Source organism: Anastrepha obliqua, chromosome 1 (assembly GCF_027943255.1).
Source record: "Anastrepha obliqua isolate idAnaObli1 chromosome 1, idAnaObli1_1.0, whole genome shotgun sequence".
Lineage (NCBI taxonomy): Eukaryota > Metazoa > Arthropoda > Insecta > Diptera > Tephritidae > Anastrepha > Anastrepha obliqua.
Window position 1 is genome coordinate 183,635,848 of NC_072892.1, and position 27,550 is coordinate 183,663,397.

General features: G+C 37.5%; 1 protein-coding gene across 1 annotated transcript; it reads left to right on the forward strand.

Annotated features, from left to right (window-relative positions):
• On the forward strand, nt 1-27,550 carry LOC129238924 (uncharacterized). The gene is made up of 9 exons (XM_054874164.1): nt 1-123; nt 187-579; nt 10,874-10,982; nt 11,072-11,367; nt 11,437-11,737; nt 19,390-19,535; nt 24,434-24,949; nt 25,132-25,240; nt 26,727-27,550. Exons 1-9 carry the CDS (start codon nt 39-41, stop codon nt 27,319-27,321), a joined length of 2,550 nt encoding a protein of 849 aa, XP_054730139.1. The 5' UTR covers nt 1-38; the 3' UTR covers nt 27,322-27,550.

Sequence of the window (27,550 nt, forward strand, 5' to 3'; positions counted from 1 at the left end):
CAGTCGCATTTTAGAAGTTCGGCCGTCAATAGCATATCATGTTGAGACCGGTTTTTAGAATTCAAATTTGTTTGCTAGCCAGTGCCCTCGTCATTTCGTCGAACCAAGCAGCTGCCAAAGCAGGTAAAATGAAAACTGTATACAGAAATTTTGTTGTTTTTTAATCAAAATCGATATTTTTATCAGCTGCAAATTGTCTTAATCCCAATCAGAATGCAGGCCAATGCATTTCAATTTACGATTGTAACTCGCTGAGCTTTGTATTGAGAAAGCAACTGTCGGCCCAGTATCGTTTCGTGCGCTTGTCCCAATGCGACGGTGGTGCTGATGCAAGCGGGAAATTCCCCTTCGTTTGCTGCAACAATGACACCGACTTTCGTGATCCCAAAGCAGATTGGCAACAACGTATAATTTTTCCTGGTCCAGATAATTCCGGGAGGCCTGGTCCTGGACGTAAGAATGTCGCTTTAATTGAACCGCCGCGCTGTGGTGCTTTGACAATATCGAATAAGATTTTTGGCGGTGAAGAGGCTGAGATTACAGAATTTACTTGGATGGTCAAATTGGAATATAAAACTGGTAAGCGGTCGACAGAATTATTTGAAAAGTTTTTACGAGCAGTCGTAACACGTCGAAGTGACAAAAGAGTGTAACGAACACTTTTATGACGTCATATTTTATTTAAAAATATCCATATACGGCTCATTAAAAGTGGAAATAAAAATTAATAAGTGCGGTAAAAAAGGGTATAATAGAAATTTTGTGTTGTGCCCGAAAAATACAGCCGGAAAGTGTGGAAAAAACTACCAACCAAAAACGATATATACATATATTGATGTCCTAAACGTCGCTTTGCAATTCAGCACAGCGCTGCGAAAACCACTGCAATGCATTTTTTAGCACCACTGCAGTTATTTGCATCATAAATTTGTGTGATGAGTAATTTGGGTTTGTGATGCGTTTTAGTAACTTATTGAATGGATTTAGGAGCTTCAAATGATTACGCGTCATAGGCTTTCTTGTTTAGAGACATTGACTTTATACTTGGCAGCACAACTGACGATTAGGAAGTCAGCCTATTTATGTAACACATACAACCACTTATATATGTGCGTGCATCCATATGTGTGTGTTTGTAAGATCTTTCCAATTTCCAATTTTCGATAAGCGTTTTGGTGTTTCAAAATTGAAAAGCACTTACGTGTCTAGTTTTATGCCGCGTGCAAACCGCAAGGACAAAAATACAATCCTAATGCTGTTGAATTGTCAGTTCTTGGCGGGACAGGTGGGGAAAAGTCGGTTCCATGCCCAGATCGGTGAATAACCATGCATGTAACGGTAATGAACGCTTACCCCCAAGCTTGGTTACTGCCTTAATTAAAGGATAACGGGAGTTTTCAAAATCCTCAAATCTAAAATATAAATAGTATTGAGATAACAGCTCAAACATAGGTCGATTCAATGGTCAATTTATAACAACAGCACAAAACCCTTATCCGATAGAGAATCTTTTATTTTGTGTGAAATTGTCAAAAAGGACACACAACAATTAAATGCATCTAATAAGAGTTATTAGAGACGAATGTGTAAAGATGCCTGAACAGTATGAGCTTATGAAAGTTACGAGTGTAGTTTCTACGCGAAGAAGACGATGGTGGCCAATCAAAATATTAGCAGCTCCAATTTTATTTAATTTAATTTCATTTCAATGCGTTATAATATAGCATATCAAATTCCAAATTTTGCAAAGAAATAGGTATTTGACGCAATGCCATTGTGGTTTGCCTTTCCATTGACTCTCTTCTGTGCTTTCTAGATACTTTTTATATGCAAACACAAAAATAAATATTAACAAAGAAAGTAAACTGAAAAATTAATTAGAAAAATAAATTAATATTAAAATCTGCTTACTTCTTACGGCAATTCACCATTGAGCTGAGATTTCATCAAAATGCTTCAGTTTCGGAAGAATTTCTTGGCGTTTTTCCATGTAGAGATTAAACTGAAAGTGCAATAAAAAGTGAAACAGTGAATTGTTAGGCGGCACTTCACATACACAGCACGCATTCTGGTGAACTGATAATATACAGTGAGTCACAGTCAAAGTGAGCCACACTTCCTAGTCATCAGATTTAGTAGAAATTTGTTTAAAAATACCACAGATTGGAAAAAAGGTTTATGTGTTTTTATTGTTTGAATATTAGCTTCAATAATTCATCGCTTACATGAAGAACTTTCTTTGTTTATTATAAAAAAATGAACAAAAACTAAAATAATTCACAAATCTATCTCATAGTGAAAGTGAGCCACCTTAGCTGAACTGAACTTAAATAACAAATTAATACTTTGTTGGGCCACCTTTGGCGGAAATAACGGCTTTTAGACGTCGGGGCATTGATTCTAATAACTTACAGGTATATGTGGAAGCAATTGCATGCCACTCGTCTTGTAAGGCATCTAAAAGACTTTGTTTTGAAGAAATGCTATGTTTCCGCAGGTTTTGGTCAAGACGGAACCATAAGTTTTCAATTATATTTATATCTGGAAACTGCGGTGGTACTTCCAATACGTGGGAGCAGTTATATAATAGATATTCCCGCGCAACAAACGACTTGTGCTTAGGATCATTGTCCTGGTAAAAATAGAAGTCGCCTTCGATCCCTAGTTTTTCGACACTTGGCTTAAGATTTTGCTTCAAAACGTCTATATAAACGTATTTATCCATTATGCCTGGAATATGTTGAATATTTCCAGTTCCACCACCTGCCATGCAGCCCCAAACCATGACGGAGCCACCGCCGTGCTTCATACTGGGAGTTAGATTTTTCGGCTGAAACTCAGTGTTTTTTTGTCGCCTTACCATCTTCTTACCGTCAGAGCCAAATAAGTTAAATTTACTTTCGTCTGTAAAGAGAACCTACAAAAATATTATTATAGCCTGTACGTTGCATTATACCGTTATAAACCTTTTGCCAGAAACTCATATCCTTGTAGACATATTTCAGCGCAAACTCCAACCTTTTTTTTCGATTTTTGCTGCTAATAAATGGCTTGTTTCTAGCCGTACGACCATAATAACCATGCTTTCTGAGAACTCTTCTTACAGTTTCGGGGTTAACGTGGATATTTAGCTGCTCCTCAACCATTTTCGTCAATTTCGGAGCACTAAGATGAGGATTTTTCTTCACTTCCCGCAAAATTAATGCCTCGTCCCTTTCTGAAAACACCTTTTTTTTTGCTTTCTTTCTGCTTGTTTCCTACTCTTCCTCCTCTAGTAAAGCAATGTATGATGTGCTGGACAGTTCCTCGACTTTTATTCACATATTCCGCAATTTTTCTTTGGGATTTTCCTTTTTTAAAAAGATCAATTACTAACTGTCTAATTTCAACACTTGTTTGTCGACCCATCTTTATAACCCGCTTGATAATAAACAACTTAAACCCTAAGAATAAGATGCAAGCGAAAATTAATATCCAAAAATACATATCCCGTTATTTTAAAAGAAACAATGTTAGGTGGCTCACTTTGAGTGTGACGTTAGTTTGCGGCTGTTCATTTCTATGAGTTTCTAAATTATGTTTGATGATGAGATGAGGCCAAACATAATGACTGTATCTCGTTTGCTGCGATTTGATATGCAATGCATTGAGTCTTGAGTTACGTACTATGTATATGTTATCACGATTACAACAAAAATAATTTCCACATTCTCAAAATCTTAAACTGCTTTGGTGATTATCGAACGATGAATTTCGGTGAGTTTATACAATAACTATTTTGTAATATAAAAAATTTAATGTGACGCGAATGCAGTGGATAAGGCAAGGATTTGTGAGCAAATAAAACACAATTTAATGAGAAAAGCAGTTGATGCAAGCTGAGTGTTAAACGAAAATAGTAACGACGATATAGAGAATACGAAGCAAAATTAATAATTCAATTTTGTTTTTAATAGCTTCTTTACTAAAACTAATTTTTCTTTTGATTGATGGCCCTTTTGAGATTTTGACCTTCACAAGCTCCATCGCTTGTATGTTTGTATACTGCAGCTCTGCCACTTGCACAAATTATAAATCTATAAAGATTTAAAAATAAAGCTTTTCATTTAGCAAGAGAATAGCCTAGTATAGTGTACTCTCTCTTAAACGACACCTCTCTTAAGCGGACACCTCCCATAAGCGGACACGTTTTTCAGTCCCTTAGGTGTCCGCTTAACACCAACCGTACCGGCGTATCACGTATACCTATTCTTACCGCAACCGGTCATTTGACCGGTTAAGAAATAATTGTTTTTTTAAAACAAATTTTTATTTTTTTCTAATACATAATTAATATTTTCAAATAACAATATAATAATAAATCATACATTTTAATTTTTTTGTTTTATATTGTATAATACACAGAAAGCAAGAGTTTATAAATTCAGCCTTTAAATTCAATGTTGTAACCGGTCATTTGACCGGGCGCGGTACGGTTAGTGCTAAGAGAGAGTACGATGTATATAGAATAGAGATCCTCCCATCAGAATACTTACACACACACATACGTGTCCTACATATAGATATATATATATATATATATATATATATATATATATATATATTATTGACGCTTACACCCTTTTTTGGGTGTTTGGCCTAGCTCCTCCATGGCGCGCATCTTGATATTGTTCCACAAATGCAGGGACCTACACTTTTAAGTCGTCTCCGAACGGTAGATATGTTTTTTATGGGGTAAATATAAAATTTTCCTTTTAACCTTACAAATTTAATAGATTTAATTGCAACTTGATCGAAACGATACACTTACACTTAACACGAAATTGCAAAAGGCCTTTAAAAATGACGCCTAGATGTCAGTAACGCATAATTTCTAGACGGTACCTTTTTTAATGTCATTTCCAATTTAATCGATCGAACAACGTGTTTAAGCTATTAAAACTTATTAAGAAAATATTCGATCCATAAGAATAAAGTATCGCGACAGTTCAAAGGTTGGTGATGATGAACCAGTACTAATTTTTTTAATTACAGCGAAACCTCTTCGAACGGACACTTCTATTAGATAGACATCTTCTTTGAGCGAACACTTTTTCCTATACCAACTTTTAAGTATAAATTTCGGAACAAATTACTCTCACTTTAGCGGACACAAATCGTACAAAAACGTCTATTGAGCGGAAATGAACTCCTCATAGGCGGACAAAATGTAAAGAATGTGAGTGAGCAGTTACTTATGTACATACATACAAACTAAATAGGAAAAAGGAAACTCCACTAAGCTCTCGGACTCGGATAAGGTTTGATGCTTTTTCATGCACTGTTGTTGTTGTTGTAGCAGCATAAAAATTCTCCATGCATTTACAAGGAATGCTGCCGAAGTGACAGTCCTTGGGCGGATATAAATCCGGGTCGTTCCGGTTTCATGCACTCATATAGTTTGGTTTGCGCAGTGATTTGTTTTTGTTTAAGTTAAGCATACCTTCGTAAGCTTATAGACTGGATTGTATACCTGTATGTCTTAGAGGCAATGGATTTGGGCAAAGGTCAAACCGGAAATCATAAAACACTGTTTCCAAAAAACAGGGTTTGAGAAAGGTAGAAATGTGTCAACTGAATTCGAGCTCGAAGAAGACTTGCCGCTAGCAACGCTCGATTCGTCATTTGAGTAATCAACAATCTTTAGGCAATCTAATTCAAATTATAATGAATTTATAACAATCGGTAATAATACATGGACCGGAAACCTAGATTTTAAATTGGATTTTGTTAATGATGAAAACAAGGAAACTATTGATGATCATAGCATACGTATAGATTACTCTCCGAAGAATCTAATGAAATTCTCTCAAAGGAAACTGCATTCAATTCAAACTTAAAGAGATTTTGCAGCCATGACTTTACTGCTTTCCAATTGTTAGAAAAGATGGAAAGCTGAAGCCAATCTAATATACATATCTAGTTTTATGTCGTTAAATATCAAATGTAATATTTATTTTTATTTTCGCTATTTCTTTATGTGCAATTTTACACATAAATGAATTATGCACTTTTGAAAAAATACATACACATTTGAATGTATAACCTCTTTTTTTCAAATAAGATATAATATTCAATTAATTAAAAAATTGAAAAGTTCTAAAATACCCTGCCCTTGAGCGGACACCTCTCTTCGGCGGACAAAAGTGTAAGTGACTGATGGTAAGTGGCCGCTCAAGGGAGGTTTCACTGTACATACATTTCCAAATTAATTTTTTGAGGAAAATAAGAAACAATGCAAGATAAATTATAAAATCTGTCACTTTTACTCTCCCTCTCTATGCCAAACAGATTTTTTATCAACTTTCACTACATTTTCCTTTATCTCCTTATACTCGAAACACTGTGCGCTGGGGCGGAAGAGTGCATTCAGGATCAAAATACGATCATGAAATTACATCTCTTCAGGCCTAAAGAAGAATTCCATGCTTTCATTTGAGTATAATACGAAAAAATCATATATGTAGAAAACATTACAATTCAAAAAAAAAAAATACCAGTCTAACGGTTAGACGCGATAGAAGTGAAACCTTCCGTAAAACAAACTGAGAGAGAATGAGACGAAAGCAGCATTAGGAGCGGGATAATTATAGGTTCATTATAATATTGCTATAAAGTTCATATTTTATTTTCTTCATTTTATTATTAATCATCCTCAATGTTTTCAATTTCAACAAATGATACGAGTGGCTTATGATAGCTAAAATATGATACAAATGCTTTGGTTTCGATGTTGTCAACATATCTTTGAAATACCGCATCAAATGTTGTTTTTGATCGTGTTGTCGATTCAGTGCGATTGTTACACATTTTTAAATTGAATGTTGTATTGAGAAAGTCAATTAAAGGAACCGCTGTGTCCAATGCAAAATTTACGTTAAAATCGCCACTTAAAATCATTGGAACTTTATCGTAATCTTTTCTAAGTATCCGCGATACTTCTGGTGTATACTTTAATAAATTTTCGTGAATGAATTCCGTGATGCTATTTATTGATTTTTTTTTTCTGTCGATATTCACGACACTTTTCTGCATTATTTTTCGGCATAATTGCGGTAAATATTTAAAAATGAAAATATTTACGAATATAAAAATACACACGCGGTTGCTATTATGAGCGTCCCCAGCAAAACCTGCGTGACCGAAACTCTAACACAATTACACATATGCACTTGTATTTGTTTGAAAATCCGTCACCTTTGGAAAATGTGTAAACAGTAAGCAAACTTTATTCATATATTTTTCCTCATTTTTCTATCAGTAAAATTAAACAAACGCCGTAGCCGAATGGGTTGGTGCGTGACTACTATTCAGAATTCACAGAGAGAACGTCAGTTCGAATCTCGGTGAAAACACCAAAATTAAGGAAAACTATTTTTCTAATAGCGCTCACCCCTCAGCAGGCAATGGCAAAACACCGAGTGTATTTCTGCCATGAAAAAAAGCTCCTCATAAACATATCATAAAATAAAATAAAATAACTGTATAAAAAATTTTTTTTTCTTGTGATTCGAACCAAGGATTTTGAATCGGAAGCTCACATTGCTAGTCGCTCGGCTACCGCACCATGCTGTCGGCGCTGGCCTAAAAGTTATTTAGTTACGAAGCGTTATATTATATGTTGATATAAACGTAGCGACTAACTAAATAACTTTTAGGCCAGCGCCGACAGCATGGCGCGGTAGCCGAGCGACTAGCAATGTGAGCTTCCGATCCAAAATCCTTGGTTCGAATCACAAGAAAAAATAAAAGTTATTTAGTTCGTCGCTACATTTATATCAACATATAATATAACGCTTCGTAGCCAAGTGGGTCGCTTTTTCGTTTCACTTTTTCTCAAATCACTCCCAACGATTCTAAAGAAGTTTTCACTTCAAAAAAAACACAAAATCCACTGAATATTTCCTCCGCCAATTGGATGTAGAACTAAGAAAATTCTATGTATTAATACTATTAAAATGATACAATGTACCAATGATTCCAATACCGAAATTTAAAATCACTTCTGAGATGTCTATTTCTGCACAAAGTGAGAGATTAATGGTCAATGGTTTGGGAAATTGTGTTTACTCACACCGTTTGTTAGATTTATCCACTTTGAAGTTTTTTGGCTGCCATTTAAACGCTCTGTATTTGGCCAGAATACAGAATGCCTGCTGAATGTATCGTTTGCCATTTGTTTATTGGGCCAGTGACAACAGTGACAGAGAAAGCCCTGAATCATACTCGGCCACCGAGTAATTTTGGTTGCGGAATTTTGATGGACCAGCGAGCTTTTCACATTGCCCTTTTCTTCCATTTTAGTAAATATTGAAATTGCTATGCTTATAAATGGAAAAGTGGAACAAAGAATACTCATCGTTTCCCTAGAAAAAATCAAAACGGAACCACGATAGTACTTTTTATGCTGATTACAACGGTATTGAAATGTTTTTTTGAAAATTAAAATACTTTCTTTTGATGTAAATGCTTATTAAGCTTGTTAAGTTTTAAAATATATTATGAAAAATACAAATTTATATAAAGAGATTCTTATTCGGACTAATCCAATTGCCTTTCATTTGGTATGCCAAATATTCCCAATAAAACGCGCAAAAATGAATTTGACCTTCGATATCCCTCTTCCTGCTATTGCAAAATAATTTATCTACTTATTTATTTACATGAAATAAATTAATAAGCAATTAAGGTGACCAGCAAGGTAGACTATCGGGCCTGGGCAAAATAATTGAATGCGATGATTGTAAATATATATGCAATAACACATGTAAAATTATGTGTACGAGTATGTGAATATATATAAGTATGTATTTATGTATATTTCCACTTCCAGCTACTTAGTTTTTTGCATCTGTCAGACTTTTAGATTTCTATAAATTGCACAAAGTAGTATTCAAAACAACCTTAACAAATTTCTTATAGAAACTAATAAGAGAATAAGTTTTATTTCTGGATATGCAGCTGCGGTCAAAATCTTAGTAGTGCACATACGTAAAATGGAATGGGTTAAAAAAAGTGCGTGTAATCGCTTTTATAAAAAAATTTATTTTCCCCTCTTATAGCCCAAATGTCAAACAAAACGAATCCCAAAAAAATCCAAAGTTTATCTTATTTCAGTAAGGTAAAATTATATTTAGAGAAACTGCAGTGAATTTTGGGCGGTCAAAATCTTAGTAGTGTAACAAATTGTAAGAAAAATTGTGCCAAAACTTTTATATAATGGTAATTTTATTTTTATTTTTACATGGGCTTTTGGTTAGCATTTAAATTAGTATTTTGTTGCATGATCCTTATTCTTAAGAATTACAGCACAACGGCGTTGCATTGAGTAAACAAGTTTTTGGCAACTTTCAATCGAAATCGACTATATGCGCTCATTACAGCTTCCCATAGTTGCGTTTTAGATGTTGGCTTGCGTTGGGCTACTGCCTCCTTGACAGCAACCCACAAATTTTCAATGGGGTTTATGTCTGGTGACTGTGGCGGCCATTCCATTACGTTGATCTGACTCTCCTCAAACCATCTTTTAGCAACTTTGCACGTGTGTTTGGGGTCGTTGTCTTGCTGGAACGTCCAAACAAGCGGCATTTCGTCTCAGGCATATGGCAGCATGATGCCCTTGAGTATATCAACATATGAAGAACCAGTAATCATTTCCTTAACCCAATGGATGGGTCCCACGCCAAGCCAAGAAAAGCATGCCCAGATCATAGTGCTAGAACCACCATGCTTTATTGTTTTTGTTGTATACTTTGTATACAAGACAGTCTTCGACTCGTCCGACCACAAAATTTTGCGCCATTTGGTCGAAGGCCAATTTATATGTTCTTTAGCGAATCGAAATCTCTTTTCTACGTGCGTTTTTGTCAACAACAGTACTTCTCTTGGACTGTGGGCACCCAGGTCATGCTCACGCAAACGCCGACGAACAGTCTCAACGCTCGAAGACACTTTTAAGGCATCTTTTATCTCAGTAGCAGCCGTAAATGGAAGCTGCTTTGACTATCTGACGATAGACTTAACTTCTCTTGCCGACATTTCTAGCTTTCTTCCACGCTTTTTGCCACTTGGTTTGTACTTGATGGCATTACGTACCATTGTTGGTGAGCAACCAATGATATTTTGCACTTCCACATAACCTTTTCCGTCAGCAACCAATTTTTTTATGAGGGCGCGTTTCTCGGGTGTGCAATTTTTCCTTCTGAACATTACTGAACGAGGAATAATAAAAATTTGGCATTAGCTACAGAATATCAATTAAATAAACTTATCTCGCCGTTTTTTTTTTCACAAAGATAGTCGCGATAATATTAATTTTTCACACACTTTTCCACGCACTACTAAGATTTTGACTGACCAAGGGCCGTTGCAACTAAAATTGCATGCAAAATTAACGAAACCAACAGGTTAGGTTTAACAAGTGATTGCATAACTTGAAGCCGACTTCTTAAGCTAACGGATTTTACAGTGGATGGGGCAAAATTGTTGTGATAAACAACGTGGCCACTTAAATATAATGCGCCATGAGCACTACTAAGTTTCAGACCGCAACGTATGTATGTACATATGCACGTACTAAGGGTATTAGTATATTCCTTGAAAGACGTGGATTACCAGTTTTAATAGGAAAAGTCGGCTCAACAAACGAGTTTTAAAATTGATTAGGTTTTACTCCCTTGATACCTGCCCTTATTTGTCCCTCTTTCCTGACGTTACAGTTAATTTAATAACTTCTGAATAAAAGCCTCGGGTTTTTGTCAAAAATTCACAGGCAATGGCATTTAATTTTACAGTAATAAAAATTGTCTTTTATTTTTATTTCAATTTCTTTCAGTGGCTAACACCTTGGTTTCGGAATGTGCTGGCTCGCTGATCAATGAGCGTTACGTATTAACGGCGGCTCACTGTGTCATTGGTCCCATTGAGGAAAAAATAGGTAAACTGTACGTATAAAAGAAATGTTCGGTGAAATATTTTGAATTTACTTAAATTTATATTATTTGAACCTTTAATTTGATTATTTGCCTGCTAGCGTCTCCTTGCGCGTCGGAGATCACGACATTGAATCGCCGCAGATTTGCAATCAGAAGGAATGCTGGCCACCATATCAACGGTTTGGTATTGAGTCCGTTGTCGTACACGAGCGTTACCTGGCTGATCAGGATTTGCACATAAATGAGCACAACGACATAGCATTGATTCGAATGGACAGGTCGGTGGAGTTTAATGATTATATAGAGCCAGTGTGTTTGCCCACTGCTTCCCTCCAACAAGAACTTAAAAAGGGGCAACTACTGACGGTGGCTGGTTGGGGTCATACAGGCTTGTGTAAGAAATAAATAATTTTGACAAAAATGTTTTCCCTGAATTAATCGGTTTTTGTTTTTATTGATTCAGCTAAAAATAGCAGAACGAAAAGGAAAACCCGTTTGCCACTTTACGACATGGAGGAATGTCGACATGTATACCAAAAGTTTCTCTATGTTGCTGACGAGCAATTCTGTGCTGGAGGTGTCCACAACCAAGACGCTTGCTATGGCGATTCCGGCGGTCCGCTTATGCGCCTGAACTCCACATCTTGGGTAATAGAGGGCATAGTGTCATTTGGGCGAAGCTGTGGACTAGAGAACCACCCGGGCATCTACACTCGTGTTCGGAACTACATCGATTGGATTGCAGACCATATGGAACCATGGTAGTACCAAAGCCGATGATGCGAATTTGAAGTTTTTCTAATACGAAATATCTAAATATTTGTATTTTTATAAAAAGTAGTAATTTGTAATTTTATATCAATTTTACAGTTAGCGAATAAAACTCATTTATATACCAAATACTTTGAAATGAAAACATACGGCTGAAAATGTGAAATTGTACTTCGCACTGTAACTGTACTTAGTTTCTAAAGTAGTTCATGCACCTGTAAAAGGAGTTGCATTTAGAAGAGTTTAAAAAAAGAATTCGAATTATATTTTCACCAGACGCGAAAAGGAGGATGGTTCCATGTGTAGAAGTCCACGCAAGTGGGGAAAGTTACTGATCGCCATTCACTTGGGAATGGCCAGGACGATTCTTCTGCATATGGTTCAAGCAGCTCACAACGGCCGGGATCAGCCCACGTATCCTCTGGGTAGCTTCCGAACATCCGTTCGGGAGTGAGCTAACGTGAGAGGGCGAAACATTCCAGGATAGCTGGTTGTGCGTTGGGTTTGGGACCCGCCACTTAAAAATCGCCCCCAATGAAAAGTTTAAAAAAGCCTCGGATGAGACCTCCCTATACTGATGACGACCCCTGCAAACGAACTAAGGATTATGATTTGAGGGTATGCACCTGGAATGTCCGGTCCTTAATGGGGAAGGTGCCTCTGCCCGGCTGGTTGATGTCCTCGTGAGAGTAAAGGCTGACATCACTGCCATCCAAGAGATGCGATGGACGGGGCAAGGAAAGAAAACCATAGGACCTTGCGACGTCTACTACAGCTGCCATGTAAAGGAGGGCAAATTCGGTGTCGGATTTGTTGTGGGAGAGAGACTTCGTCGTCAAGTACTGTCGTTCACTCCGGTGGACGAGCGTCTCGGAACAATCCGCATCAAAGCCCGTTTTTTCAACATATCGCTAATTTGCGCCCACACCCCGACGGAAGAGAAGGACGATGCGACCAAAGATTCCTTCTATGAGCGCTTTGAACGTTCCTATGAGCGCTGCCCCCGCCACGACATAAAAGTCGTGCTTGGCGACTTCAACGCCAGGGTGCGCAAGGAGGGAATTTTTGGTCCCACAGTCGGAAAATTCAGCCTGCACAACGAAACATCCGGTAACGGACAGAGGCTGATCGACTTCGCCGGGGCCCGAAACATGGTAGTCTGCAGCACCAGATTCCAGCATAAGAAGATTCACCAAGCCACCTGGCTGTCTCCTGATCGAAAAACACGAAACCAGATCGATCATGTTGTGATAGATGCATCTACCTACACAAAGAATGTTCGACATCGAAAAGCTGCAATCACAACAGACAGCCAGAAGATTCGCCACTCGACTCTCACCCCTGCTCTCACTACTGCCCAACAAACCGGCATCCACGAACAATGGATCAACATTTCTCGTTCTCTACGTACCGCCGCTGAAGAAGAAATCGGATTCCGGTGAGCCCGAAAAAACAATTGGTACGACGAGCAATGTCATGCTGCCGCAGAAAGAAAGGATGCCGCCTATAGAGCCACGCTGCGATCGGGTGCAACGCGAGCTATGTGGGATCGCTACAGAGAGCTGAAAAATGAAGAGAGACAGAAGAAACGAGAGGCCGAAATACGTGAGTGCGAAGAGATGATGCTGGCCAACAGGAACAACGCCCGAAAATTCTACCAGAAAGTTCGGCGGCTTACAGAAGGTTTTAAGACCGGGGCGTTTTCCTGTAAGAACAAAGACGGCGAACTGGTGACTGACGTACAGAGCAATCTTAAATTATGGAGGGAACACTTCTCGAACCTATTAAACAGTGACAGCTACGCATGTCACCGAGAAAGTGAAGATCCCGATACCCCAATCGTTGACGACGGAATTGTCGTTCCGCTACCCGATCATGACGAGGTGAGAATAGCGATAACGCGGCTAAAGAACAATAAAGCCGCGGGCGCCGACGGACTGCCGGCTGAGCTATTCAAACATGGCGGCGAGGAGCTGGTAAGGTGCATGCATCAGCTTCTATGCAAAATATCGTCGGATGAAAGCATGCCTGCAGATTGGAATTTAAGTGTGCTCTGCCCAATCCATAAGAAGGGCGATCCTGCAATTTGTGCCAATTACCGCGGGATTAGTCTTCTAAATATCGCTTATAAGGTTCTAGCGAGCGTATTTTGTGAAAGGCTGAAGCCCACCGTCAACCAACTGATTGGACCTTATCAGTGTGGCTTCAGACCTGGAAAGTCCACCATCGACCAAATATTCACAATACGCCAAATCTTGGAAAAGATCTATGAAAGGAGAATCGACACACACCATCTTTTCGTCGACTTCAAAGCCGCATTCAACAGTACGGAAAGGAGTTACCTGTATGCCGCGATGTCTGAATTTGGTATCCCCGCAAAACTAATACGGCTATGTAAGATGACGTTGCTCAACACCAGCAGCGCCGTCAGAATTGGGAAGAACCTCTCCGAGCCGTTTGATACCAAACGAGGTTTCAGACAGAGTGACTCGCTGTCGTGTGGCTTCTTTAACCTGATGTTGGAGAGGATCGTGCGAGCCGCAGAACTTAATCGCGCAGGCACAATTTTTTATAAGAGCGTACAATTGTTGGCGCTCGGCATCGGCCTTAACAACCGCGCTGTTAGTTCTGCCTTCTCCAAACTGGATAAAGAGGCAAAGCGAATGGGTCTGGTGGTGAACGAGGACAAAACGAAGTACCTCCTCTCTTCAAACAAACAGTCGGCGCACTCGCGTATCGGCACCCACGTCATTGTTGACAGTTATAATTTCGAGGTTGTAAAAGACTTCGTATATTTAGGAACCAGCATTAACACCGATGACAATGTCAGCCTTGAAATCCAACGTAGAATCTCTCTTGCCAACAAGTGCTACTTTGGACTAAGTAGGCAATTGTCCTCTCTCGTCGAACAAAACTAAGCGACGCTTGGAGTGTTCGAGAGAAAGATTCTGCGTAAGATTTTTGGACCTTTGCACGTTGGCAACGGCGAATATCGCAGACGATGAAACAATGAGCTGTATGAGCTTTACGACGACATAGTATGTCTATCGCATCGAATAAAGATCCAGCGGCTACGTTGGCTGGGTCATGTCGTCCGAATGGATACAAACGCTCCGGCTTTGAAAGTATTCGATGCGGTACCAATTGGTGGTAGCAGAGGAAGAGGGCGGCCTCCTCTGCGTTGGAAAGATCAGGTGGAGAAGGACTTGGCTTCACTTGGTGTGTCCAACTGGCGCCGATTAGCACGAGAAAGAAACGACTGGCGCGGTTTATTAAACTCGGCCAAAATCGCGTAAGCGGTTATAGCGCCAATTAAGAAGAAGAAGACGCGAAAAGACACATTTTATAAATTTGAAAATAAAATCATGTAACAATATTGAAATCACAATGCTCATAGATGATATGCAATTACAGAACGCTGAATTAGCAAAGAAAGTTATGCAAGAAGATAAAATTTCGACATCATAAAATCCAGATAGATATTTCGCTTTTTCTTTTGACTTGCAGAAGACATTACGCTACCCATAATTGTCGGTGTGCATTGCCAATATGTGTGTTTTGAATGCAGGATTCCGTAGATTTCTTGATAATGAGGTCAATGGGACTTAAGTGCAGTCTCCCAAGAACGGCGTAGAAATTATCGCCCATAAATTTGTATATTCTGAGCAATCTTAACTGATTTAGAACTATCGAGAGTACTACAAAAAAAAACATTTTGTGTATGCCCGACAATGCTGAAAATATAAAAATATTATTTCGCATTAAATGAAATAAGCTGCGTATGTTTCTACAAAACCCTTAGAAGATGCAATTCTAAGAAGGTGAAAAACTAGCAATGGCGAGGAAGTAAATTAGTTGTGACTGAAGTAAGGAAGCAATTTGCGACTAAAAAATCATGTCAACGGTGCAATATCCAACTTACTTCGGCTGAATTCATCTCAAAGAAGTTTAATACGCGCACCGGTACATATGTATACCAGGTGTTATTGTGCAATGCTTTTCAAAAATGAATAAGAATCGTTAAAAAAAATAAAAAAACATTCAAATAAACCTACTACTTGCAGCGAGATTTGTTATTGGTCGAATTTTCGACCACAGCCGGCACTAGTTATTATAATTAAATAAGTTTAAAAGAACCAGTTTTTAGTTTTATAATCTTAACAAGTAATATCCAATCCAAAAACAAAAAATTGTTTAAAAAGACTTTTGTCTAAAATAACAAATTTTGTATGTAGTTTGGGACACTGTTTAGTAAGTCTCCATTAATTTTGACTCAATATGAATATGGCCTTTGCCAAAAAACTCAAAAATACACAATTTGTTTCTATAGACCCCATTCTGAAAGAAAATTTGCCCTCGGGATTGTTTTCCTCAACTTTGTTGCATCCAAATTGAGGTACACCCATTTTTCCGGCCCATCAAACTCAATATCATTTAAAGGAATTACAGGTCATAAGGCATATACGATATAGACCGTAAGTCGTCATGCTATCACTGCGAATATGCGGATTTTCAATCAACTGGATGTGATTGTGTTTTTACGCACTAGAAACGCACTAAAAATAGAAATAAAATTTTGGAAACTCTTTTTAATATTCAAAACAAAATACAAATGTTTTTACATTTCGCAGGAAATGAAACATAAAAGGAGTTCTGGACTTCGATAGGGTAAGGGAACAGATTTCAAGCAACAACAAAATATAAGCCACTCAAAAATTGGACATCTCGATTTTGACATCTTGACATTCTAGAAAATAAAAGCAACAAAGAAATACCATACAGGTCTTTGTTGTACTTGCTCTATTACTGCTCCTTTATCGACGTGCTTTGCTTACAAGTGAGAAATATCCATAAGATTTTTGGTAAAGCTGCATAAGTTTTGATGAAATTTAAAAATTCCGTTAAAACTAATTCTTATTAAAGTTATATAAATAATATATACTCGTATATGTATGTATATATTTCGAGCCTTCCATTTTCAATATGTAACGATTCGCCGTTGGCTGCACTATTATGCACTTCACTTCGTTGCGGGCACGCACTTTTCTTTCAATCACCAAACTTGAATGATAGTAAGTGTACTTTGGAATATAATTTCTCAGACGACTTTTACCCACTTTTCATAGGTATATTTTATAAGTTTTTTTTAAGACTCTCAAATGGTTTTGGAAGAGATTGCCTAGGCGCAAAATATTTTGTTTTTTTTTTTAATATCAAAACACACCCTTGAATTGTTGCATCCGAATTCTTTGTCCATTTGTCCTTGCGGGCACAGTTCATTGCCATTGAGGGTCAGTTCAAGGTCACAAATGGAGTACTCACCACAAAAATTAAAAAAAGTTCCTACAAAATCTTTCAAAATCATTTACGAGCATTTAAAAAACTATTAAAATCGATTGAAACTTGCCTTCTTTAGGAGGTTTGAACAAAATTGGTCGAAAAATCTCCATTGTGCGTCGGACAGCTAAGCAAAACTAGAAAGTGTCCAATTAATATAGTAATGTTGATTGAAATATTTAGCTGAGTATTGCATATGACGCTCATATGACGTATAAAAATGGATCTAAATCTTAAAGAATTGTACAATGAAACCATCTTTTCCCCACAGGTCTTTAACTGCTATCTCTAAAAATAGTGTTACCAATTTAATTTACCTCCGTTGCCTTTTTTTACTCCTGCCTTTTTACCAGAAATTGGCCAGCTCAAATTAAGTGAAATTGCCTGGCCTCATGACCTTTGCAAATTATGATGGCAAATATATACATTTTGTTGCTGTGCCGTCTTAGTAATTTGTACTTCTAACTAACATTTAGCAAAATTGACAAATGCAAATGATTTTTCGACAAATTCCTCTAAAATTTAGCCACAAAAAGTGTATTGAAGAGCCAACTTAAAAAAACCTAACCACTAATCTAACGCAATAACTTTCCGAGTTCAATAACTTCGACGAGGGTACAATGCCAAATCGAAGAAAAGAAGAATTTAAATGAAATGAGTTCGGCAAGTGAATTGGTGGAGTGAGTGAAGGAAGTTGCGAAATTTATGTGTAATAATAAATCGGCCAATTGAAATTCCAAAAATTTACTCGTTTTTCCACTTTTATTACTTTTATGCAATTAGAAGCTATGACTAATGCAATAACGGAAACAAAAATAATTTCAGGTATTTCCTCACGTGTGACAATTCGAAAAACAGATCCGTTTAAGCTGCTGGCGAGAATGTAGAGCAATTCCCACATTAATGACTAAACACGCGAGTGAGCTATTAATTGAAACATGCATATGTATATGTAAAGTATATGTGTGCATTTGAATACGTGAAGCGAGGGAGCACATAAATTAATTAATTAATAATAATATTAGTTTATTACTTTCCGAAGATATAGAAACTCATCAAATGCTTTCGATTGGTGAGTGGATATGAACACAAGGCAAAAAATTATTTGCAGCTTCAAAAGTGATTCGCTGTAAACCAACTTTTCGATAAAGTTAACATTTACGCAATGGAAATATAATTTCACAAAAGTATGAATTACTCCCATTTCGGGTAAAGTACAAAAATATTAAAATTTATCTTAAATTATCTGTGTGTATTTATCTTGTTATTGTTATGATGCGCCACAAACCGCAAATCAGTTATATGAGTAAGAGCGCCATTAGAATGATTAGCGCTTTGGTTTTCATGCGAAAAAATTACAAATTCTCTACCGCGCGAGGCAACGGGAGTAAAGTACCAAAAGCAAAAGACTTAAGTAGCAAACGCGTTTTATTTATTTGGTTTATACTCGTATACTTTGCTACAAAATTGAATAAATAACGTTACATGCAGGTATATTTTTTCAGCACTTTATGCTTATGTTTATTTACTGAATGCAAGAGTACCGAGCCCTAAAACAACGAAAAACATTAAGGCACGCATACAAAGCTGTGCGTTGAATACATAAATTGACGTCTTCTGACGCCACTATCTCCTTCACATATACATACGTAAATCAGCACTAACTGACTCTCAAGTTCAAGAATTATCTCGCAACGTCCTCCTCTCTGCTTCTCACCTTTTGCTAGAGCTTAACTCGCGCTTAATCTATGGAATTATTCTTACTCATTCTTCCCTACTAATAAATTTCGTAGGTCGAGTTTACAAATCGAAGCATCTGCTATCAGCTCAGACTACTTACATACATACATACATTAGTACATACCAATACGAGTATTGCCGCTCGGCTGCTTGTGCGTGTTCCGCTGCGCTCTATTCAGTCACTCGGTCAGCTCATTCATTAAATTCAATATTTTAATTATTGCCTGCAGCGAGTATTCGATTCTTTGATATTTCCAACAGCTCTGCTTTGTATAAAAGTTGACCACTACTCCGGCTGAGATTTCAGTAGTGTTCCACTGTTACTCGCATAAACATTCGCAGCATTTCGCGCTAACCGTTATTAAGTTTCACAGAGAATCTGAGTAGCTCTCCTCTTTATTTTGCCCCAAGTATTTCCACAAGTGAGTGCGTGCAAAGATAGTTTTGGTGTTCCATCAGAAAGTGCGGACTTCCATGAATCGGAGAAAAACCCAAATAAATAAATAATCTTAAAAGTACATCTGTATGTACATGAATGTATGTATGTGAAAACACAACAACGATAAACCTTGAAAACATTGCAAATTAAAAATATTAAAGCTTTCCTTGATTTACCGCTGAATGAAGACAGAAAAATGTTGCGCGTACTTTTGTTTGCAATGCTAAGTGCATTTCCGGCCAATACGGCTCTTGGACAATACTTCGAGACACAGAGTAAGTACCACGGGGAAGAAGCTGCTGGGCACTTCAGGAAAGACGTGCAAAGCCTTTTCTTGCGTATAAAATGTATTATTGAGCTTTAAACCGGCCACAGCGGGGTTTTTCCAAATATTAACACGTTTTATATTTTTTAGAATTCCAAATACGACTTAGGAAAATCAATGAGCGACAAAATTATTTTTGTGAAATTTTAGGCGAATAATCAAGCGAAAGATAGAAGTGAAAAAAACTAAATAAATAAAATATAATAGACACCTTCAAGCGAATAGGAAACAAAATATAATACTAAAAAATAGAAAATAAAAGGCAAAATATAAAAATTTTGAAAAACTAGTTTCTAAATCAATAAGATTGTATATATTAAAAGGTTTTTTTTTTGTCAAAGTTCACGAAAGTGAGCTCAAAATATATAATTAATTAATAATTGTAACGGATGATCCAATAGGCCCGCAACAAAATTTGTCGAAATAATTTTGTTATGTGAGGTACGTATTATTTTTAGTTCATGTCATTTACTATAAGTATGCAACGTTAAGTGCCCTTGCGACTCCTCTGGCAACACAAGATGCGTATAACAAAATTTTCATAGTTCAGGTCGTTTGGCTGTATAAAATTTTTAACGCGTGTGTTTCCCTTCTTGAACTTCTTGAACTACTTTTCACGTAGCCCTAGAACACGAAATCCAATGGTGTCATATCGCAAGATCTCGGCGCGCACTGACCTCGTTGTTTCGTGCGATAATTCGTCATGGGACTACGTCAACAATGCGATCACTGTTCAATGTGCTGTGTGGTTTGTGGCACCGTCATGTTGAAACCACCTGTTGTCCAAGTGTATGTCATAACATCATTTCCGAAATAGTACGGCTCGAGGACCCTACAAGTCCAATAATGACAGCAATCAGTGAGTCGCTGTGAATGCATAGTTCTTTTTAATGGCATGTGAATTTCCATTACTTCCAAGCAGCTTTGTTTGTTAATGCATCTGTTCAGAGGGAAATGTGCCACATGGCTCATCACGCAATGTGCGAAATTTACTTCTTGCAGAATGACCATTTTCATAAAATGTTTGAATCATTTTTACGCCCATCACAATGGGTCAGTTGCAGTAACGAATCTGATTGACAACAAAATAGATTATGAGTATTTGAGTCACAGGTACCACGTATGGGCCGTGCGCCATGCGGAGTGTACAAAAATTGGCAACTTTCTCCTTTTATTTATTAAGTTATCTTGAAAAATGAATGTGCTTTCCGATCTCGTAGTTATGGTCGCACTCACCATCTACTACTAACATAAATTCTATTGAAACCTGCTTTGGATTCAAAAAACACTAATTTTATAATATATTTCACAAACAACAAAAACCTGATATTATACATAATTGCTATCACGACAAGAACATCTGTTGCTTTTTGGTTTATATGCGGCAATACTTTCATTGTGGCACCACGTCACATCAGTGAAATGAGTTGCCGCAACGAACGCAGCGGACCCGTTATGACAGCCCTATAAGTTTTCCAAAACCTGTAGTGTCAATTGTCTCCCAAAGATCGGCATCGTCCTTGAAACACCCTACAGATTTATTAAAAGTTGTCGAGAGAAATTTATTCAAATCAAAAAGACACATTAAATGGTGATTGTCCAAGAAGATATTTGCCTTGTCCAAGAAGATACTTGCCTATGACTGTAATAGAGCAATGCAGCTTCGATGAAGAAATATAAGCCATGTCCCAAAATGTTAATATATCTGCATATTTGTGTACAATACATAAATAAGAATTCAAGTCCATGTTAATTTTTATTGATTATATTCTGCGAAATCTTCATGAATTTTTAAGAGTATATATTTTTGTGCGACCTTGCAGCATGAACCCCGCACTTAAGCAAGCAGCAGCGCACGAGTCAGACAGTCAGTCTTATCGCCTAATATTTTAGCACTTGCTTCATACTTACATACATACGTACGTACAAGCATATGCTGGGTAATTGTCTGTTTTAATTGCCAATTATTATGTATAAAAGACATTTTGAGCTCACTTATTTGCGCTAACAAAGCACAAACATATGTACATACAGCTGCTGGCGGTCTACACCCTTGCCTACTATGCATACATATAAGTCTGTATGCATATGAATATGTAGAAGAAGAAATATATGAAGCATAAATATACAAAAGATGCGGAACTCTATGCGGTTTTTGGTTTTTGGTTTTTGAATGTGATTATCCGCATTTCAATTAAAAGTTAAAAATTAAAAATTACAAATCCGAAAACAAAGCAACACGTAAATAAAAATGTATCTACGCTCAGCACAGTTAGTCATGATGTCGTTGTAAGAATGCGTGCGCAAGTATCGCTCTTCGTTAACTTCTTGTAGTCCCTTGAGGAGGCTCACGAGTGCGATGCATATCCGTTAGGTTTCACGAGTATCCAAATATGGCGCTTGTACATGACGCTATGTGTGATTGAGTATGTAGAGTCCTTCTGTTGAAAGTAATCTTTTTGGAACCAGTAATACTCAGATTTATTCTCAAAGTCAATTCAAGAATATGGGTGCGTTCGCAACAACGTCAACGCTGGAGACAGTTACATACCTGTAGCATTAGTAGGCAAATGTGGCCAGAATGGAATGTGGATCGGAGTAGGGGAGGGGGGGATCTGCCATGAATAATGTTCTTGCAGAATTGGTATTCACACCATCGGTATTCACACCATACAGTCAAGAGTACAATTTCCCAAAAATACCTCCGAATCGCGGAATGTAGGTGGAAAGACCAGACGAAATGCAAAATTAGCCGAATTAGTTATGGCCTACTTACAACCTCAAGCAATCGTCGACATTAAGAAGCATGAAACGACGGGACGCCTGGAGACTAACGGCAGTCATAACTAGCTTTTGGTCTATCAGAGAAAAAGCAGCCCAAATGGGTATTCCTCACAATACATACTGCCACAGTTGTAAGCAACCGGTGAAAAAGGAAACAATCTTCCATTTTTTCTGTGAAGCCCTGCCCTATGCAAGGACAGAATGTTAACCCTGGGCCAACCGCTGTTCGAGAATCTCGAGCAACTGTCTGGCTTAGACGTCGACAAAATAATAAGGTTCTTAATAGTAATGCTGTAAATAACCATTAAACAAGTTGGCAACGAGGATGTAGCAACAAAATGGTGCGGAAGCGCTAGTTGGATTCTGAAGAATCACCAACCAACCAACTTATCCGGGCACTGTCTTATAGAAAGGCATGCCAGTAGAATCGAGGCACCATATTTTGACTTTTGCAGATGCTGTCGAATGCAGAAACGGAAGAGACAGTTGAACACCTTGTGTACGGGTGCCTAGCTCTGTGTAGCAAAAGGTTGAATTTGCTCTTAATCGCTCTTCAGGACAGCGTCGCGGATGTTGCATAAATAAAATTAGCTAGACTAACTAGTTTTATAAAATTCAAGGAATAGTTTAAAGAGGACCAAGTGGAGTAAGGATGTGATAGTTCCGGTGGTATAACAAGGGGCCTCTATGTGGCCTAGGTAAGACAGACACTTTACCTAACTAACCTAAGCCTGGTGTGTCCAACTGGCGTCGATTAGCACGAGAAAGAAACGATCGGCGTGCTTTGTTAAACTTGTCCAAAATCGCGTAAAGGATATTCGCGCCAATCAAGAAGAAGAAGAAACGTAGCAAGGAAATATTCATTTTTTGCAAAATTTGCTAAAATATATTCTAAGAAATATGTCTCAATTTTTATATTTTTTATAAAATGTGTGGACATTTCTTCAGTTTGTTGCTAGCAGGCATGACAAAAAGCACGCTGGAACATATTTTGGCTTACTCTGGTGAACAACAATATGTTTTGTTAAAAATTTTTTCTACTATAAATAAACAAATACATTTCCTCTTCTTATACTTGGCGCAAGTTGACTTTTACTATAGCCATTACAGTCTCAAAAATTCATTTCAATTTCGGTTCGGTTTCGGCCGGAAAAGGGACAAACATTTCTTTAAAAAATTTTCTTCAACAATTGTATTAACTTTTAATTTTGGTTCTCCAGTTCTGTTCATTCTCTAGCGACAGTGGAGCTTTATGCTATTCTTCTTTGTTGCTGTAGTTATGTTATTAAATGAAAGATTTATTTATCGAACTTTCTTCCTATTTTCATTGATTTTTTTTTTCATTTATTTACAAAACAAACTTATTTACTCACATTCACCTATACCCTTTATTGGAATTTGCCCAATTCCTCAATACAATATTTACCTAAACTGGATTGTGAAATTCGTTTTGTTTGGATTTTTCGCTCGCACAAGCTTTTGCTTGTTATTTCCAAAAGCATAACTTCTATAATACCGAGACTATCTTCTACGTTTCTTTATAATATTTTTCCATACCCATTTGGTATTCGAGCAAAAGTATTTGCATTTGAAAGGAAGTTTTTTAAATAAGCAGAAATTCATACCAACTTATTTTAAAACAACAAAAACCTATGGCAGTTAGTTAATTTGTCAAGCCAAATACTCTTTTCATACATCAAACCTGCTGCAGGTGTCTTTAAAAGTAAAGAACCCCTTATTAGCCGCAGCACACAACCGCAAACTAAATAATAAAATAAAATAATAATAAGAAATTTAAATAATAATCACGAGTAAAATCCATTAAGAGTAAACCGCAGAGATGTCAAATTAGCCCAACAGCATCGGCGCTTAGATAGAAACTTGCAGAAATGAAGCTAAAGAAGAAACTGAGCCAAATAAATATCAAAAATAAAATAAATACCAGGTTGAGGTGAATCCCCATGTCTCACGCGCATTCCAAGGAGTCACTCACATCGCTGTCACACAACTCTTTCCAATTTTGCCTTTTCTTACCGCTTTTCTTCTTATTGTTTGCACTTCCAGCACGTCGCTGCATGAATCCGAACCAACGTTCCGGCGCCTGCGTATCTATTTACGATTGCCAGACATTGCTGTCGGTGCTGCAACGCGGCTCAATCCAGCCACTCGACACCGAGTTTCTGCGCGCCTCCGAATGCCGCGGCGGCTATGGCAGTGGCCCGTATGTGTGCTGCACCGGCGATACTGGTTTCACACGCAACACTTACGACGACTACAATCGTCAGCAGAGCACCACCCTTCTCTTTCCCGCAGGCCCAATCGAGGGTCGGCAACGGCAAAGACAACGACTAAGCGCATTTAATGGAGATGGGCGTGGATTTAATAGCATCGGCAGTGCGACTGGTGACGGGAACGGTAAACAGCCCAGAGACATACCAGCTGGTGCACAGGTGTCAGCGTCGGCGACTTTGCCGCGCGTGCCCACCTGTGGCGGTGTGACAATATCGAATAAGATCTACAGCGGCACAGATGCGGATCTGTATGAGTTCCCATGGATGGTGCTGCTCGAGTACAATCGACGTGAGTGACGAATAGTACCTACCTAACAATGAATTTATAATAGAGATTTTGATTTATTGTGTCTTAGTGAAAAATGCAAAAAAACGAAAGAAAAAAAGACAAGAATATGCACTCGTATTTGCATAGTTGTTTAAATGCTTTTGAATTTAGAATTTTTAATTTCCCACTTTTTCTACTCATAGGATCCGGTGGCTTGTCAACCAACTGTGCTGGCTCACTTATAAGTAATCGCTATGTGTTGACGGCAGCGCATTGCGTGAAAGGTGATATTGAGAAGAAAATCGGACCCCTGTAAGTATCAAAGCATTTATTCAAATTATTCAAATGTAGTAAAGCGAGTTTATGTTGCTTTTCGTGGCAAGCAGTTACACTTGATTTGATTATAAAACTTAAATCGATTTGCAAATCTTAAAAATGTAAAAAAATGAAAAGCTTCCGATTTCTAGCAATGGTTTGAGAATTAAGTATTCCTTTTATTCACTATCTTCCTTTCATTTTCATAGAAGCTTCTTTCCGATCGTTTGCGTGGTTAGGCCATTGTTGGGCGGGGAATTCGTTTCAAAAATAAATGAAAATTCTCAAAAAGCTGTAAACTTGTCTGTTTTTTCATAGAGATTTTGAAGAAGGTGACTATAGAGCTTTCTTTTATTTTTGATGAACTGCACTTGGAAATTTTTAAATTACAGCGAACCGAAAAATATATACATTTTTTGTTTTATCGAGTTTTACATAACAGGTTTTTTATAAAAATATGCTCAGAATTAAAAAAAAAATAATTTATCAAAAAATATGCAGAGTATCGAGAAAATCCATCCGCACTTTCATGCAGGATGCAATTTCACTAAAAACTTCAAGTGAATCGGTCAATATTTTTTCGAGTTATGAGTACGGCCGACTTGCAAAATTTAGTTGCAAGAAAAATGCATCTAAAGTTCGCGGTACAGATTGCACTGTGAGATGCTGCGCCAAAAATCAAAATAGAAATATTTAGAAATGTTTCATAATTTAGTTCTTTTAGCAACTCATTTTTAAGGCTTTAAGCCAAAACAAAAATCCAGTGTCTGAAATTTCTGCAGCGGCCCTTAAAAATACTTCTTAATAAAATGTTATGTTAAAATATATGTTATAAATATATTTACAAAAACAAAAAAATTCGCGGTGAAAAAAATTCGTAAAAGATTTAACGCTGAAATATGAAGATCTCTCACTAAATGAAGAATTATCAAGCAAAAAAATGTGAAGATCTCTAACTTTGTTGCTGTTTTCCAATCATTTCCAGTGTGATTTACCCATTTTTAAACTATTGAAGAAATATTAATATTTTACCCCCTGTCGAATCAGTTAATAGGTAGCACATTTTTGCGTCTGAATTTAAATAAATGATTTATTGCGCAGGCCGCAGCGTTTGGAAGAGATGTAAGCAAATTTCTATATATTACCTCCCCTATCTTTTTACACTTTTTCTAATTAGGTATAATTGCTGTTGATAATATTGTCTTTTTTTGCCTTTCTCGCTTTTGAAAAATTGTTTTATAATCTTCTAATCTGAACTCTAATTTCTCATAATTACACTCGTTAATTGAATTTAACTAATTGAGCAAAGCGCTTGTCACGTTGCAAAATTATGAAGTATAAATATTTGTGTTAATGAATGTGAAAAGTAATGAAATATAAAAAATAAAAAAAATAAAAATATAAATTGATGAAAACTTGTAAAAGCACAAAAACGCCGACAAATATTAACAGAAATGTGTTTGTTTCTTTGTATCTTCCTCAGCATCGCCGTTCGCTTAGGTGAATACGACACCACCAAGGAAGTCGATTGCAATGAGTATTCATGCACTTCTGCAGCTGTGCGCGTCGGCATCGAAGAGACCATTCCACATGAACAGTATCGTGACAATTCGGCAAATAAAGAGAACGACATCGCATTATTGCGCCTCGATCAGGATGTGCGCTTCTCCAACTCCATACGGCCCATCTGCTTGCCATCGGCGGTGAAGCAAGAGCGTTCAGCCCCGGCTAGCGGCACCTTGTACACCGTCGCCGGTTGGGGGCGTACGCTTCGCAACCCAAAGAGTGCCATCATACAGAAGTTGCAAGTGCCACTTGTCGATTTAGCGCAATGCCAGCAAAAGTTCCGCGAACGAAAGGTGAATGTGGTGGACAGTCACATCTGTGCGGGCGGCGTTTATGCCGAAGACAGTTGTGAGGGTGATTCGGGTGGTCCGCTGATGCGTTTCCGCAACGATGCCTGGGTATTGGAGGGCATCGTGTCGTTTGGCTTCAAATGCGGCCTCAGCGGCTGGCCGGCTGTGCATACGCGTGTTGCGAACTATGATAACTGGATACGCAGCAAAGTACGGAATTAGAGAAATTATTATTCGATTAAAATAAGTGTTTAATGTTTTAGTTCATAGCAATTTGAGTTGAATTGTGATTTTGCCATTAGTTTGTAAATTTGTTCGTATAATTTCCAAAGACCCCATGGACTGCACCATTTATTTATATAATCGTACTGCATTTATCATTATTTTAGTAGTCGATAACCACTACATCATACAAAATGTACACGCAAACTTTAATAAATGTGAAATAAAA